The following is a 16814-nucleotide window of genomic DNA, read 5'->3' as shown; positions in this document are numbered from 1 at the left end:
GCATTGATCGCCTGACGGTTGCCGTGGGACCCAGTCTTTCGGATATTGTGCCTCTCGCGAAGAGCGGAACGGTTCCTGTCACCATTGCACTTGGGGCTAAAGCAGACAAGCAACGGTTTTTCGCGGCGGCGCACCTTGTAGGGCGAATGACCATGTTGACTCGTGCTTTGTTGGACATGGGGGTTTGCTACTATATGTTATCGGACCTCCCACGTCCTGCGCTCGGCCAAACTCCCACTCGCTTTCTGAACCTCTGGTGTGTTGCTAACTGGTTCCATCCACTCGTTTATTGGGCCTTGATTGAAGAGACGCACATTTTCAGGGATTTGACAGTACCTACATTGTGATTCTACACTCGCTCCATCCAAATAGTCGCATACTACACCATGTCACTCAAATACCTCGCCCTCGCCCTCGCGACAATCGCATACGCATCGCCCCTCGAATCACCACTCAAAGCCGTCAACGATGACCCTTGCGAACCATGCAAACCCCAAGGCGCAACCGGCACCTCGCCGCCATCCGACCTGAGCTCGCTCTACCTCGACGTCTTAACCTCCGTCAAGGACATCAAGTTCCAGAAACGGACCCTTGATGCGCGCGCCGACTCGGGCTTTTGCTGCCGCGCCAGCCTCGACTGCGTCAACGTCCAGAACATCAACGTCGCCATGTGCTACGACAAATTCACCACAAACTACGCTTTCCCGGATGGGTCGTACGGGTCGCTGAAGACGGGCGAGTTTAACTCCGGGGGCAAGGCGGTGAATCTGCTGGCGGACAATAATGTGTATTCTGCGAACCCGTCGGCGAAACCGAATACAGCGACGCTCTCGATTCCTCCGCAGTTCACTGGCACGGGAATTGGTTCGGCGGTGCCGGCGGGCCAACTTGGTAGCATTATTGTGTTTACGACGACGATTCCGGGGACGACGTATTCGGCGCCGACTACGCTGCCCGGAACTGTGCTTGTGAAGACCGTAAGTGGTCAGGTGGTCAGCGAGAGTGTGGCTCCCAGCACGATCACAGGAGCGATGACGTTGGCGCCACAGACTACGGTTATGACGAGCACAGCTGCGCAGGCGTCGAGTACGGGAGCGGCAGGCCGGGTTGGTGCAGATGGCATGGGGGTGCTCGGTGCGGTTGCATACGCGCTCTACGCTTTGTAGATAGGCATGTTTTGTTGATTCTTCTCCGGCTCGAAGTTCAGGACGAGCCTGCTGGCATGCGACCGTTCATGTGACGCCTTGTTGATATGACTCGGGTTTGATCGGTTGTGGATGATACCCTCTGGTTGCTGCACTCGTCCATATTGTGGCGGTCTCGCATAGATGCGACTGGCTTAATGAATAATTATCATGTCTTGAACATGGCAACACCCCAATCTTTCACGCTATGATTTTTCCTCTTTCTCGGAAGAAGAGTGCCGTTGCCCAGGCGGTCTGATCATTTTGCTGTGGCGTCAATGTCGAGCCACGTGGTCATCACTCAATCAGCCATCTCTTGATCACCATCGCAGTGATTCACCCCTTTTGCCAGAGCATCTTTAATCCTCTTGACTTCCTCTGGGTCCACCTCTTCTCCCGTCCCTGTAATAGCAGCAGAATGCATCCACTCTGCCCCAATCCCTTTCTTCACCTCCACCACATTTCTACACCTAATCCCGCCCCCAACAATCAACTCAATCCTCTTCCCGAACCTCTCCTGTAACCCCTTCAGCCTACCTACCCCCTCCCCCGCACTCCTACACCCCCCACTTGTCAACACACTTTTAAACCCACACCCAACCACCATCTCCACCGCCCCCTCCAAATCCCCCACCTCGTCAACCGCCCGATGAAACGTACAGGGCAGCGGCGCCGCAATATCAACCAACTCGCTATTCCTTGCTACATCCACGCGTCCATTCGCATCCAAAATGCCAAACACAAACCCGCTAGCCAGCGGCGTGAACAGCGCAATGTCATGCCTCATAGCCTCCATCTCCTTTGTCGAATACACGAAATCCCCGGCACGCGGGCGGATCATCACGTTAATCAGCACATCTCTTCCCACTTCTTTGCGAATTGCGAGCAGAGAGTGTATGTCTGGGGTCACGCCGCCGCCGGCGTAGTTGGCGCACAGCTCGATGCGGTCTGCTCCGGCTTGGGCGGCAGAGATGGCGGAGGATGGGGTGAAGCATGCGATTTCGAGGGGCATTTTACTTTGGGAAGGGACAGTGAGGGGTGCGGGCGAGCTATGGGGAGCACGTAAAGGGTACGGATGGTATGTCACGTTGTGCTAGGCTTGTTTGGGGATGGTGCGATATGCACTCCGCATGTTGCACGAGGCGGTGGGACTCGCTTGAGTTGGAAACGGGATCGACACATGACACGAGGAGGGAAACTTCTTTCGTCTCTCCTTGTAGAGTGTTACTGGGGAAAGATACTGGGCTTTTTTTAATTGAATAAGCTTTAGTACGATTACGTTGTGCATGTCTTGTGAGCGGTGCATATCTCGTCAGTGGAAGGAACACGGGCAATGGATTGAAATTCTTCATCATTTGTTCTAAGAACCCCCGTTACGCCGTCCAATGCCTGATGCGTAGCTACTCCATAAACTTTTGTTCGCCATATAGACATGAACCCAAACGCCGTGTGATGCTGCCGATTTACGGCTCCACCTTGAACTTTAACTTCACGCCCATACTCGCCAATTCAACATCCAGATACTTCAAAACACCGGGAACAGCCACAACACCAATGTTCTCGCCACCTTGGAAACGCATACCCTGTCCGTCCATCCAGACATCCGCCTTATTTGTGATTCCATCGGCAGGCTTTGCGCATCGGCGGCATCGAATCGTGAGCTGAGCGCCTCGGTCCTTCTTGCGTCCATACTCGCTGACCGTTGGGGCTGTTGATAAGAAGGATCCGCACTCGCGGCAGATAGGCGCTTTTGTGTAATCCGAGCAATTCATCAGACGGTCCTGGAGTAGGAAAGCCGTACCGTGAGCAATGAGCGCATCTCTTTCCATCTCACCAACACGAATACCTCCACCCTTCTTCCTTCCTTTGATGGGCTGTCCAGTAGTCGAGTTGATAGGACCAGTAGTACGCACTTGGTATTTATCGTTGACCATGTGCCTCAGACGTTGATAGTACACAACACCAATATAGATATCGGCAGCGAGTTCCTGGCCCGTGATACCAGAATACATGGGCTCGTTGCCATAGTAGTTGTATCCTGCTTTCATAAGCTGGTGGCCAAAGAAGTCGACAGCGGTGTTTTGCTCGTCGAATCTAAATGGCGTGGAGTCCTGCGCGATACCGTGGAGCGCACCGGCTTTTCCGGCGAGCGACTCGACAAACATACCAATCGTCATTCGAGATGGGAAAGCGTGAGGATTGATGATGACGTCGGGCTGAATACCAGATTCAGAAAAGGGCATATCAATTGACGGCCACTTTTGTGAGCAGACACCTTTTTGGCCATGGCGAGAAGAGAACTTGTCACCGATGACGGGCGAACGGGGAACACGAAGTTTGATCGAGAGCTTTTGGCAAGGCTGAGTTCCATCTTCAGAGCCGATGATGCGGACTTCTTCGACAAAGGCGAGTTCGTCTTCTTTGTATTTGAAGTAGTTTGTGTTGGCGTCACGGTTGACGTAGTCATCGGATGCAGCATCGTAGGAGACGGTATGCCAAGCGGCAATAGCATCACCATTGCGAAGCAATGTGCCGATACGGGGCAAGCCATCCTCATCAAGTGTCTCCTTCCTGCTAGCCGGGACAAGACTATCTGGCGCGAAGCCGAAAAGCTTGCTGATTGTCCTGCCGGACCGGTTTCGCCGAGCGCCCTCCTCAAGATCGCAAATCTTCGTTTTGTAGATTGTTCCGTGACCAAAACCGCGCTCATGTGCGGATTTATTCAATATCATGGCGTCGTCCATGTCGTATCCGGTGTATGAGATGACCGCCACAACGGCATTGGTCCCGTTCGGGAAATTGTCGAAGCCATATTCGTTGTGGAGGGGTGGTCGCACAACAGGTGTCTGGCCAGTCTGCAATCGGTAGGTCTTGTTGTCGGTTCGGTAGCGCATGGCTGTTCCAGGTGTACCCATGGATTGCTTACCCATCTGACAGTTTCCTGTGAAGAAAGGCTTCTGCGCTGCATCGATAACCTCCTGAATCTTGTCGTTATCGCTATATTCAACAGTTCGTCGAGCTAAGAAATTGCCATTGGGCACTGTCAAACAATAGACAAACCCATCATGGCGAGGATTGTCGTATGCCTCCGGCTTGGGAGCGGCCACGGCGAGATCGCTATTAGCGAAGGAGAAGGATATGCACCACGCCAGTAGCGCTGGCATTGTTACCGGTACTTGTAACTGCATTGCCCCTTTTTGTGGTCGACACCGATGTTGACTCTAGTATCAGCCAAAAGGCCCAGCACAGACATGTCGTGCATCAGCGGGATCGAGTTACTGAATACCCGCACGACACCACTGTCGCCAGTGTCCAATCGCGCTTTCAATGAGAGGCTCCAGTCGCCATTGGCAGCCGCCATACCCTTGATCATGGCTCGAGCCTGACTTTGGGCCAGTGAAAAGAGCCAAGGGTAATTAATCCAGCGTCGAAGATGCCACCAGTTGCCGGTCTTCCAGTCTGCAGGGACAGGTATAATAGGCTCATTGTCTGACCTTGACAATGCTTGATAATCAGGTGCTTGATAGGTACGGCACATTGCATTGTCCAAAGGATCATACGATTGCGGTCCGCGCATCATAGGAAGGAAGAAATGGTACATATCGCGGTGATTAATGGTCCAGGTGTGCTTCTCCTCGGCGCCAGACACGCATGATGGGTGTACCACGAAGTTAGGGAGCTTCGCAGCCAGGCGCTCCAGAACGTCCTCGGTGTTGGCATTAGAAGCAGGATTTCCGGCACGCTGATGGATCTGGATGGAATAATGCTCTTGACCTTGAGCATCGGTAACGTGGTCGATACTACCATCACCCATTACAAGCCCAATGAATCGACACCAGTCCAGATTGCACGCTTCGTCCGCGACAAATTCTCTGGGAAGCCAGGGACAATCCGGCCACGAGAACATGACATTTCCATTGTGTCCGACAGTAGGGATGTTGTGATTGGTATGGGTAGTTGTGCCGGACTCATGATTCCACTGATCTGTTGCTTTACCAGAAGAATTTCTGAGTGCAACTAGTTGGTTGTCCAACATCTGCTGTGTGGTAAATGCTGTATAGGTAGTAGGCTGGTCCTTCGTATTGAGATACCAGCGATGACTCTCGTTACAGACAGCATCCATATCGTCACTCTTGAGTCTGTAGAGAGATCCCTCGCGAGCGAAGCGGGTAGTAGCCTGGACAGAGTTCCATTGCTGAGTGCCTGTTTGAAGATCCAGTGTCATTACCTGATCCGCATCCTTGATCGCTGGAAGAGCTTTCCAGCCAGTGCTGGTGAGCACTTCATGGTCAGCGGACAGACATTGGTACCTGACTGCTTGTTAGCATATGCTAGATGACTAGACGGAAGGATTGCCCTACATGTTACGTGGAGACTGGTTGAAATCGGAGAATGGTGTCATGTTCGCGACGATCGAGAAGATGTTGGTGGGGTCGTACTCGACATGCGTTGAGTCGCCTGACACAATCTCGGCGTCTGTACACGCAATCGACATGTATGGTTGCTCGAAGGGCCCCACATAGTCGAGTTTATCGAGCGGGAGATACTTGACAGGCCGGTACATGCGTGCGACTTGCGACATCATGTAAACACCAGGATATTGGCCACCGTTTGAGTTTGGAACATAACCGATTTCCATCTCCAGCGGCACGTTATGCGAGCCTTCGACCTTCCAGTATCGGAGCGTGTCCGCAATGACTTTGGCTTGCTTTGGCGAGCAGAAGCCCAAGACGCGACCATCCAGCTGTACGACCACACTCGCCTCGATTGAGGCGGATGACTTGCTAGATACGCCCAGTTGTGCGACCAGCTTGGGGATCGCTGAAACATCAACGTTCTGTGTCGCCAATTTGCATTTGTGAGAAAAGTGGTTGAGCAACCCACATGGCGCTCCGTCGGGGGTGTGAACAGGGCACATGAAGCCCCAGCTTTCCGGCAACAGTTTTCGGACTGTAGTCGTTTTGAGCTCCGCAAAGAAGGCGCCTCTGTGTACCATCCTGAAATGACTGATGAAACGGTAGAAATTGATCTTCTCTGCCACGACGACGAAACCAGCAGTCTGCTGCAGATCAAGACCCGTGGGACTGATCAGGTTGCCGGTAGACAGAAAGTACTCCATGGCTCGTCCGATGTCTGTCTGGGATCTTCGCAAGATTTTCGAGATGAAGTCTTTCTGGAACTCTTGTGATGTGAACGGCCTCCACTCTGTGCGACGTCCCCAGTCTTGCAGAACTGGACGCATCGATTGGAGCCAGTCGTCTAGTCTCTCTTTCATGATCATGCCGTACAGCTGGCCACCCAACAGAATTTCTTGATTTTGCACTGCATCAGGGTTGTCCACGCAGCATTCGCCCTCCACTAAGGAGTATAGTTTCCGAATCATGAACAAGAGCATGCGGAATTTGTCAGCATCCTGAGCGGGTGTAATGTGGTATGCGCCCAAATGCGGCAGGACAATTCTTCGCAGAAATTCAGTACCGGCTTCTTCGTCGCTGGTGTCCTCTGGGATCTGTAGTACGACCTTGAACTTCTGTCCTAGGTATGCCCGCGTCTTTGCTTTCGAGTGTAACCCATACACCTTGTACGTCCGGAGCAGCAATTCCACTCTATCGGTCACAAACTGTTTTTCTGCAAGCCCTTCTGAGCCAGCTGCGCCAACCAGACCCTCGAAGATCTCCCGGTCGTTTGTTTCCACTAGAGATTTCAGGACCATCATGACGGGCACAAGGTATTCCGCCTTCCTCCACGAGAACCGCAGGTTGACGTTGCCGTCACTCAGATAATGCAGAGCGTTTGTCTGTGACGTCTGATCGGGGCGCATAGAGCGGAGAAGGATACCGTATTGCGTGTAGCCGGGGCCGCGGTTTGTAAAGGCGCCTCGCTTGATAGCCATGGGGAAGTTGCGCCTGTTCACCTGCAGCATTCGTATGATTTTTTCGATGCCGTTCACGATGAAATAGCCACCAAGCTCTTCGCTCTCCTCCTTCGCCTTGACGAGCTGGTCCGGGCTCATATTCTCAAGGTGACACCGGTTTGACTATCACGAGGACTGTTAGCACATGCCTCGCGCATCCCGAGACAGTGGGGAGATCTCACTCTCAGCATGATGGGAACGGCGCCAAGATCGCACACCTCCTCTCGCCAGTCGCCATTGTTGACCTTCCACTCAAGGCGTGCGCGCAACTTGCCGCGGTAGGTGGCATGTCGCTCTCTGCATTCGGCAGGCAAGATGTTGCGGTTCTTAAGCGCAACCTTGTTCGAAGGCGGCAGGACGGACTTGTCGAGGAAGACGTCCTGTATGCGCACAGAGAGCCTGTTCCTCTGGCCGACCTCTTCGGGCCGCGCATACGGGTTGCCATCAAGGAAGACCTTGGTACCGATGTCCTTGAGTGCTTCTTCAAGCTGTCCGCCTGCAGCGAATATGCTGTTGAAGGAGTTGATGTGGGGGTCTACAGCTGCGGCAAGCGTGGGGTAAGCCGTGCTGTCCTTGGGCGGGTTAGAAAAGAGGTCGTGTCGCCTCTTGGTGTCAAAAGCAGTCGTCCATGGCTTCTGTTGCGCCTTCTTCGTCTTGGCGACCGCCATTGCTGCGAGGCGTGCAGCTTCTGACTGCAAAGTGTGAGGTGAAGGAGATTAGGGCGCAGCTCTCACGGGACATGCGCGCTCATCTGAGGGTGCGTGGGCGGTCACGGCGGTGTCTTGTGCAATTCACATAAATTTGTCGCGAACTTCTTGAACATTTTCTGCGGGCCCGCCGGCGTAGCGCCGCTCACCATTGGCCGGTACTGGACGTCACCTGCGCGGGCGGCTTGATGCAGCACACCCATCGACCGCGCAAGTTCCTAGCTTTTCCCTGGGGCGGCACGGCTCCCGCTTCTCGCTCTCTCACTCATTGCTGGGCTGTCTTCTGCATGCATTTGGAGCGTTGTCAATTCACTGCTATTGTCGCTATCTGATTTCACGCCGCGATCGCCCTGCTACTACCCGAAGTCAGACCCCGCTTCCAGGATCAAGGTTCGCAGACTTCAGCACCACCCATCGACAGTCCAGCGCAGGCCGACGACAACCACCCCGAGTCATTAGCACTACCCGGCCAGCGACCATGGCGAACCTCTTCCGACGCATCTATGACTGGCTGCTGCGCCTTTTCTGGTATGCCCGCCTTCTCTCATCTCATCTTCCTTGTGCGCGGGCTGGATGCCTGATGCGCCTTTGGATACTTCCACCTCATCAAAGTTGGCCCTCAGGAAAAGCAAACACGTGTGCGACCATGACCTGAGATAGCCGCTGACTGTCTCTACTGCGCAGGGCGACCGAGATGGACATCACCATGATCGGGCTGCAGAATGCTGGCAAGACGTCGCTGTTGAGAGTTCTGGCGGTGAGTCGCTTCCTGATGCGGACATGACTGCGCCTGCGCGAGTTTGAGCTGACCACAAGCATCTAGGGAGGGGAGTTTACTGTCGAGTATGTCAACGTCAAGCTCCTGGCTGCGCAAGCTGGCGGCAACAGTGTTCCATCTCTGTCCCGATTCTGCAGCTTCGCGCTACCATGAGCTCCATCACATGTGGCCCATGCGCTGACCAGGATACAGCTCCATCCCTACTGTGGGCTTCAACATGAAGCGCGTCCAGAAAGGCCATGTTACTTTGAAGTGGTGAGTACTTGATATCGGCCCCGGTCACGCATGTCCTACTCTTGCAGCGCCAAGCCATTTCGGGCCAGCCTTGCGGGGTGCAGGCAATCTACGCATCCAAGTGTACCTGCTGACCAGCGGCAACAGTTGGGATCTCGGAGGCCAGCCTAGGTTTCGTTCCATGTGGGAGCGGTACTGCCGCGGCGTGAACGCAATTGTGTAAGACCTGCTGGCATGTGCTCGATGACTACGCTTATCGTCCTAGGTTTATTGTCGACTCTGCCGATAAGGAGGCCCTACCGGTTGCGCGCGAAGAGCTCAATCTTCTCCTAGAGAAGCCAGCGCTGGAAGGCATTCCTTTGCTTGTCCTAGGCAACAAGTCTGACCTGCCTAACAAGCTCTCGGTTGATGAGCTTATTGAGGCGCTGAACCTCAAGGCCGTGTCGCACCGCGAAGTGAGCTGCTATGGCATCAGCGCCAAAGAGGAGACAAACCTCGACGCTGTACTCCAGTGGCTCATTGCTCGCGCGAGCAAATAGATTGTTGTTGTTCGATTAGGCGGTAACGTGACCGAAGGGGTTGGGTTCACGTGCCGCTTGCAACGCTTTCGACTCGGTACTGGTGTTGCGTGGCTTTTCGCGACTTTCACGACCCTGATGTGCCTACGTTCTCACAAATGACGGTAGTCAGCATTCTACGACATACTTAATGATTCTTACGACGTGACGGAAGAAAAGACGGCAGATCGCTCTGCAGGCTAGCGATGGCCATTCTCGGTTCCTCAGCTCAAGCACGTTCCTCGTTTCTACCATATTCATACGATCATCCATATCGGCTCGATGAGAGGACCAGCAGCATGCGCGGTAGGATTGCGTAACGGCATCAGATGTTGTCCCCAGTATATTTGTTTCATCCTGTAGCGTCTTTGTGTTTCATTGTTCGAGCGATGTTGTGATAGCGACTCAACAGAGCGATTCGACTTTGTGTACTCGGTATAATGGTATCCTTTTTTCGCCGCGACGATGCGCTGCAGTGCTCGTGACTTTCGTATCTCGTGATGCGTGCCTCGAAAACAAACATGTGATGAAGCCACGAGAACATTGAAGGTTCAGGTCGTGCCGGTAGCCGTCGCAGTGGGCTCGCAGGAGCAATCGCAGTCGCAAAGTCCTGGGCCACTCTTTCTCCGCATGCGGAAGCCGCGATGCTCCAGACGCAGTCGCACAAGCCGTGGTCCGCGTCCTCCCACGGCGTAAAAACAACTCACAACGCACAGCAGCAGGACGACAGCACGAGAGAACGAAGAGAAAGGGCAAGCAAAAGGACACCGAAACTGAATTTGCGACGAGAAACTTTCTAATATTATTTGACAGCGCAGTGGGGACCCCAAACCAGAGCGCAGACAACAATTGAACAACTCATCCTGCATTAGCGCCATCCAGGGAATCAGAGCTGTACCGAAGCTGATTCGCTGTAGAAGTTTGGGTCACAGCATGGAGTACCCCTGTTCTGGATGGAATGGGAACGTGAGCCGAAAGATGAAGAGGCGTGACGAACATGTGGCTGAGGTGAGGCTGGTGAAGCATTTTACGATTGAGACGGGGTGAGAGTATGGGCACGTGCAAGATGCACGAAATGGGATATGAAAGTACTCCTAATTTGGTAGATTTCAAGATTCTGTCGCTCCAACAACTCCCCGAACATGAATCCTCCGAACAGGGTAGACCACCGCCGCATCTCGGTACGAAGGCTGCGTTACGAGTTTCTACCACGTCATGTCTTGAAGCAGTTGATGCACCATCGAACTGAATACTCAAGGTTGCTCAAGCAGTCAACGTGCTTATGAAGTATAATTCGGTCACCTGAAGTCAGATGAGGTCTTGCTACGATCAGACCGGAGTTCGCAAGGATTGACTGAAGCAAGGGAGAACATTCCACAGCCATCGGACACGCACTGTCGCGACTGCGCCCTCTCAGCAACATCAGCAGTTCGGTCGAACCTTCGCAAATCTAGAAATTCGGCGAATGACAAGCAAGCAAGCGTCGTCACGGCCAGTCGCAACGACTCCGTTGTACCCGGCTAGGCTCAGGCGTCTTCGCTTGGCTGTGGCTGTACATGCCGCGCATCATGCTTTTAAGACGCCCCATCGTCGTCATACCCCAGATCGCTCCACCTCAGTCCTCACCTCTAACCTCTCACATCGCCGCCGTCGCCAACCTAACGCCCTAGTTCATAAGTCGACAGTGCTTGTTTGCAACGGCCAAGATGTATCTAGCAGTACGGGATTATGATGATTATGACCGGTACGTCTTCTCCAAGCGTGGCGGTGCCCTGTATTTGGGATCGAGCTTTTCCTTTATCTAGCTGCGCCCAGCTGCAGGTTCATGCGACAAACGTCATACATACACCAGCCCTAGTGTTACTTCTACTTCATTGAACCCTTTGCACATTTGCACACCTCACAACACCACCACTCACAACACCCAACATCAATCTAATACATAATGGCTAGATGCTACACAGACAACCGCGGGCGCTACCGCTGCTACAGAAGTGCCTGGGACAACTGGGTACGCTGGCTCGTCCTCGGCGTCGTAGTCATCGGATTCCTCCTCCTCTTCGTCTTGTGCAGGTAAGCCATCTCCCTCCCTTGCACAATAATTCACAAGATTTCTCACTAACACAACCATCAGTTGCCTAACAGCCCGTCGCCGCCGCAAAGCTGGTCGCCAACCCTTCTACGGCACAGGCTGGGCCGCCCGTCCAGGAAACGGTACCAACACCGCACAACCCTACTACGCCAATGGCCAGAACAACTACGCTGCCCCGGCGCCGCCATACTCACCTCCGAATGACGTCAACAACGGATACTACGGTGGCGGCGCGAATCAGGGCTACTACAACAATGGCCAGCAGAATGGCGTCGAGCTCCAGTCGCCACAACCGACGTATGGTGGTGGATATGCGCCGCCGCCGGGCCCACCACCTACCAAGGGTGATGGTATCGTGAGATAGAGTCCTCTTGGCAATGACGACATTAAGGCGTGAGGATTGAGTGGGAATGGGAATGACAAGGCGTTCATGGACTTCAATACTTTTTCGCAGAATGCACTGCGCAAGCCATGAGTTTTGATATGGGTTGGAGTTTATGCTAGGATACCTCTTGCTTCCATATATATTTTCTATTCATGATTGTTGTCAATCAATGACAATCAGACTACTATTGCACATTGCCTTTCGTCTGATCCTTCGTCTCCATCATGCAACTGCGGCAATGTCGAAGCGAACGACATATACTTCACTGATCATACACTTGCAGAAGATCATTGGGCGTGCCTCAACCTGGAGCAACGCGCACATGAAGCTCTCAATTCGTTCAATAGAATCCCACAAAAGTGAACATGATACTCGTATAGCATTTTCTAATTCTCAACGAACACACCTAATGTCCCCTTCCCTCAGCTAGCCCTTTTTCCACCTCCACATCTAATCATCCATTGCATGCTACGCTAAGTCATAAAGCACATCACATACCACCAACCGCTCATCCAACCAACCTCAGTCCACTAGCTGGCGCACCAATCTGGCAAACCTCACACACCTTGCACACAGTGCCCTTGTACTTGGCGTGGTATTTCGCGCCATCGTACGGACAAGCCGCGCTCGGACTGCCTCCATAAATGGGTGTGTGGCTCGCCGCGCAAATCTCAAAGTCGGCGAACTGATCAAAGTCAATTTCAATGGCATCCGCGGGGTTGCGCTCAGCGATGGTCTTGATGCGCTTGGCGCTCTCCTTCATTTTTGCGTTGCCCGTGCGGTCGAGCAGGGCGTTGGCAAAGTTCAGCGCAGTGTTGAGCTGCTTGTTCTTGTGTGCGAAGTTCATGGCGGCCGAAAGAGGAATAGAGCGGTGTGGGCCCTCGAGTTCGGGGATGGTGAAGTAGGCAGAGAGTTCGAGGGCGCGCTTCTTGTCGTCGTCAGAGAGTGCAGAGATGTCAGTGGCGCCTTGGAGGAGAGCACGGCGCTCGAGTTCAATGGACATGGCGATGATGTATTGCGCTGAGGTGTTTATGGCTTTCCTTGCCTGTATCATATTAGCAATCAGCCTAAAGCATGCAACATGGTGGATTTTACCTCTGTCAATTCTGCTTGTGATGCAACGACGTTGACAATGAGAAGATGCAAAAGCTTCTTGAAAGAGACAACGCCTTCCTCCAACTTGTTCTTCAAAAGTCCTTGCTTTCCCGCCGTTAAATCAGTAGAGAGGATAGACTCCAGTTCACGAGGAATAATAGGTAGGATCTTGCGTGAGTCTGTCTCATCAACCGTCCGCCGCACGTAGTTGACTAGAGACGGCATGTTGGGTGTAGCTGGGAGGAACGTTCGCGTGGCCTGGTAAATTTCCTGGAAGCGTTCTTCGAGCGGAGCAAAGTTGACGGCGCCGACCTGTCGGTTGAGAAGTTGCATGGCAGTTTCGAAAGATCCCGCTGCGATGTGATCTGCTGCTAATGGCGAGTTGCGTGCCCAGAGATCTGCTTCGCTGCTGCCGGCACCAGCTTCAGCACCCTCAACCTCAACAAAGTCATCTTCTGCCTCAACGTCTCCATCGTCACCCATGTCCCATCCGCCAATGTCATCCTCCGCATCATCACCACCAAGTTCGGCTGACGCACTCGGTGCCTCTGCGTCGCCCAAGAGATCTTCGTCGCCGTAGCCGTTCGCTGCCGGCTCTTCAGAGCCAACACCATCTACCTCGCCCATGAGCGCCTTTTCAAATACTGTCGATGATGCTGCACGTGTCGGCCAGTTGGTCTTGTATGTTGGAACAATAGGTTTGGCAGGAGCCAAGGTGCCTCCCACTGTTGGAAGCTTGATCTGATCTTCTGTTACGCCGGCAGCTTCAAGTATTGACTGAGCTTGCTCGTCAAGGCCATTTGCTTTGGCGGTAGCGTAGGCTAACGGGTACAAGTCAATCTCCTGGAACATCTCTATCCGGTTCTGTACATCACCAAGGTAGAGAGCGTTCTGGAATCGCGCAGTCATGTCGCCTCGGTGTTCGGCAATCTTGGCCATACGCTTGAGTTTATCTTGGTCGCCGGTCGCAAGGTATAGGAAGGAAAGCTTGTCAAAATTGCGGAGCTTCTGGTAAGTGGACTCCACTATTGTGTGATTGCCGTGAGCAAGAGCCTCAGTGCTCAACCGTTGCCAGAGCTTGGGTCGGTCCAGTTGTTTCGCCATCTCGACCGCTACCTCGAGGTTTCCACACTCAATCGCAAGCTCAAAACGAGTCTGTGGGTCCTGGACGAATTGAAGGGCGATCTCGGGGTAACCCTTCTTCTGCAGATATGAAATGATGCTCTGACCGACCAAACTGGAAGTCTTAATGATGTTGAGCATTTCGTCATAGTTACGCTTGACGAGAGCAAGCTTGAAGCGGTACTCAGTTGGGTCGATTTGAAGAATCTTTGGCTTGGCTGCACGGTCAAGACAGTATACGTTGCGGCCCTTCACCCTGACCAGGTAGACGGTGTGTTCCAGGGTACGAACAATACCGTTGTCACCGTTCATCAAGCTATACTTGATGTGGTTCAGGGTAGAATAGAGAAGAACTCCAGTGTCGTCCCATGTTGCGCTCTTGATACGAATAGTCTCGTGCAGAGTGCTGACCTGCTCGAGGTTCTTTGTGGCAATGGTGACGTTGTGCTTGCTCAACAAAGCTACGTGTAATCCATCTGTTGACCAAACGACGTACTTGACACCATTGACTGCGAGCTCCGCAAGGTTCTTCTTGGCCTGAATATCATAGAGAACGACATTGGTGGGGGTGATCAAAAGCAAGTTTCCAGTGCCGCCGAAGTAAATGTCTGTTGTGCCGTGAGGGGGCTTGATCGTCTTGGTCGTAGAGTTGCTGAGGTCCTTGATGTCAATCTGCTGGTTTGCCTGGGTGAAAACAGCAAAGCGGTTCCTTGCAACGAAGACAGCAGAGTTACCAGAACCGCGCTTCGTGTCGGTTGGCTCAACAGCACCGGAAGCATCACGTGGTAGGCTGATCAACTCATATGTGCCGCTCTCAGCTGGTGAGGTGACAAGAATCGAACGCTCAGCGGGGTTGTAGGATATCGTCCTTGGAGGCACCCATGCGCTTCCCAGCTTCTTCAATGAAAGCATTGATGGAGACTCGAGGTTCTTTTGGAAGTCGTACGACCGGACGTGCTTCTCCTTGGTGATATAGAACAAGTTGTTCTGATAAACAGCGGATGCTGGACGCTCGCGCTCCAGCTTGAAAACCATCACACCGTTATCGTGGCCAGCAGCGAACAGGTTGATTTCCGGATGCGCTGCAATAACCCAGAAACGATCGTTTTCCCTCTTGAAAGACTGGACCGATGTGCGCCTGTTAAGGTCCCACACTCGAATCGTCTTGTCTTCGCCAACAGATAGAATCAGGTCCTGGTGTGGGTGGAACAGACACGCCGATGCGTTCTGAAAATGTCCTCGGCATGTGTCTACTTCCCATGCCTTGGTTTCTGACATCCTCCACAACTTCACCAGGCGATCGTCACCTGCGGAAACGATGAGCGGTAGTGTAGGGTGGAACGCAACCCAGTTCACACCCCTGTCGTGGCCCTCGAGAACGAACTTAACGACGGCATCTGTGTTACCGAACATGTCGGCCTGGTTCTGATTCGAGCGCGCCATCTGGTCCTCAAATGACATGGATGTAGGCGCAGAGTGCTTCTTTCTCAGCCCAGAAATATCCCAGACACGCACTGACTGATCGAGCGAGGCAGAAACAATGAGATCCTCCTTGGGGTGGAATTGGGCGCACATGGTGTAGTGGTTGTGGCCGGTCATTGTGCATATCAGCGATCGGTTCTGCCAGTTCCAGATACGGATTGTCTGGTCGTCAGAACTGCTGACTATCCACGGCAACTCATGGTGGAAGAACACGGTTCGGACATAGTCCAAATGGCCGTTCAGTGTGAACAAGCATCGCCGGGTCTGGTATGACCAGACCTTGATCTTGTAGTCATCACCACCCGAGACGAACCTGCATGGTCTCAGTATGTGATTGTCCCTAGCTTCCTCACTATGCTCACAGTGGTTGTGTCTTGTGGAAGTCGATGCCGCGAACAGGGCCGTCGTGCTCTTCGAAGCGATCGATGAGCGTGCCCATGCGGTAGTCCCATAATTGAATCGTGGAGGAATGTAGCGAGACGAGGATCCATGGCCTGAAGGCGGTCAGTGGGGGTGGTGCGTAATCCGAGCAGAGAGGTCACCTTTTAGGGTGAAAGGCAATGCCCTTAGCACGCGAAGACTTGGACTCAAACTATGTGATATGAGCAAAGTGTGAGGGCGCATTGGTCAGAGCTGCGCACCTTGGTCAACATAGACGGAGTAGAAGACATGGTGGAATTGTGGGTGAAGCCGCAGCTTCTTTTGCGCGCGATGCAGCCTCAATGCCAGAGAAGACAATCGGTTGTCCAGAGGGGTATAATGAAGGAGAAAGAAACACGGTGTTGGCTATTACTTGGATACTGCTGCCTCCGCCGCGAGCTGCTCTGGCCAAAGTTCGATGTGAACACGCAACGGCCAGGATTAACGTCTAACCGCCCCGGGACGCTAGCCTCGAGCTCCCCACCACCACGTGACCTACCACGGAACCCTTACTGAAAATCACATGAGACTGGAGCACAACTATCCGTCCTAGAGACGTCCATGACGAATAACTTTACCATGACTGAGCCGTATCTCCGATGCCGCGTCACAAGGTGCCATGATCTCACATTCCACGGAATACGAGGGGATACTGCAGGTCGCCTGTCACGCAAAACCGTGGCGGAAGCCCGGCGCAAAAAGATCGCAACTCCAGAAAGCGACTGAGGATGTCAAGCGGTCATGCAAAACACGCTTCTGAGACAGAGTTCTACTACAGCGGCTACTGCTCGAGAGTTTTGTCTGCTTCACCAGACGCGCAGAGCCGCTTCGTGCCTCAGCTTTG

General features: G+C 53.3%; 6 protein-coding genes across 6 annotated transcripts; 3 read left to right on the top strand and 3 right to left on the bottom strand.

The window, feature by feature from the left end:
* Window positions 1-386: 386 nt before the first annotated feature.
* On the top strand, window positions 387-1166 carry SNOG_03091 (hypothetical protein; the record flags this gene model as incomplete). The annotated part of the gene is made up of 1 exon (XM_001793625.1): window positions 387-1166. One exon carries the CDS (start codon window positions 387-389, stop codon window positions 1164-1166), a length of 780 nt encoding a protein of 259 aa, XP_001793677.1.
* A 319-nt stretch (window positions 1167-1485) lies between these two features.
* On the bottom strand, window positions 1486-2196 carry SNOG_03090 (hypothetical protein; the record flags this gene model as incomplete). Its single annotated transcript, XM_001793624.1, has 2 exons — window positions 1486-1586; window positions 1845-2196. The coding sequence occupies 2 exons, from the start codon at window positions 2194-2196 to the stop codon at window positions 1486-1488; spliced, it is 453 nt and encodes a 150-aa protein (XP_001793676.1).
* A 451-nt stretch (window positions 2197-2647) lies between these two features.
* Window positions 2648-7766, bottom strand: SNOG_03089 (hypothetical protein; the record flags this gene model as incomplete). Its single annotated transcript, XM_001793623.1, has 5 exons — window positions 2648-4301; window positions 4355-4678; window positions 4745-5494; window positions 5546-7182; window positions 7281-7766. The coding sequence occupies 5 exons, from the start codon at window positions 7764-7766 to the stop codon at window positions 2648-2650; spliced, it is 4851 nt and encodes a 1616-aa protein (XP_001793675.1).
* Window positions 7767-8283: 517 nt separating this feature from the next.
* SNOG_03087 (hypothetical protein) lies at window positions 8284-9356 on the top strand (the record flags this gene model as incomplete). Its single annotated transcript, XM_001793622.1, has 5 exons — window positions 8284-8333; window positions 8490-8562; window positions 8629-8692; window positions 8922-9036; window positions 9083-9356. 5 exons carry the CDS (start codon window positions 8284-8286, stop codon window positions 9354-9356), a joined length of 576 nt encoding a protein of 191 aa, XP_001793674.1.
* Window positions 9357-11080: 1724 nt separating this feature from the next.
* On the top strand, window positions 11081-12038 carry SNOG_03086 (hypothetical protein; the record flags this gene model as incomplete). The annotated part of the gene is made up of 3 exons (XM_001793621.1): window positions 11081-11118; window positions 11328-11447; window positions 11509-12038. The coding sequence occupies 3 exons, from the start codon at window positions 11081-11083 to the stop codon at window positions 11828-11830; spliced, it is 480 nt and encodes a 159-aa protein (XP_001793673.1). The 3' UTR covers window positions 11831-12038.
* A 186-nt stretch (window positions 12039-12224) lies between these two features.
* SNOG_03085 (hypothetical protein) lies at window positions 12225-15989 on the bottom strand (the record flags this gene model as incomplete). Its single annotated transcript, XM_001793620.1, has 3 exons — window positions 12225-12896; window positions 12947-15863; window positions 15913-15989. 3 exons carry the CDS (start codon window positions 15987-15989, stop codon window positions 12360-12362), a joined length of 3531 nt encoding a protein of 1176 aa, XP_001793672.1. The 3' UTR covers window positions 12225-12359.
* Window positions 15990-16814: the final 825 nt, after the last annotated feature.

Source organism: Parastagonospora nodorum (assembly GCF_000146915.1).
Source record: "Parastagonospora nodorum SN15 chromosome Unknown scaffold_4, whole genome shotgun sequence".
NCBI classification, from domain to species: domain Eukaryota; kingdom Fungi; phylum Ascomycota; class Dothideomycetes; order Pleosporales; family Phaeosphaeriaceae; genus Parastagonospora; species Parastagonospora nodorum.
This window is presented reverse-complemented; position numbering and strand designations above follow the sequence as displayed.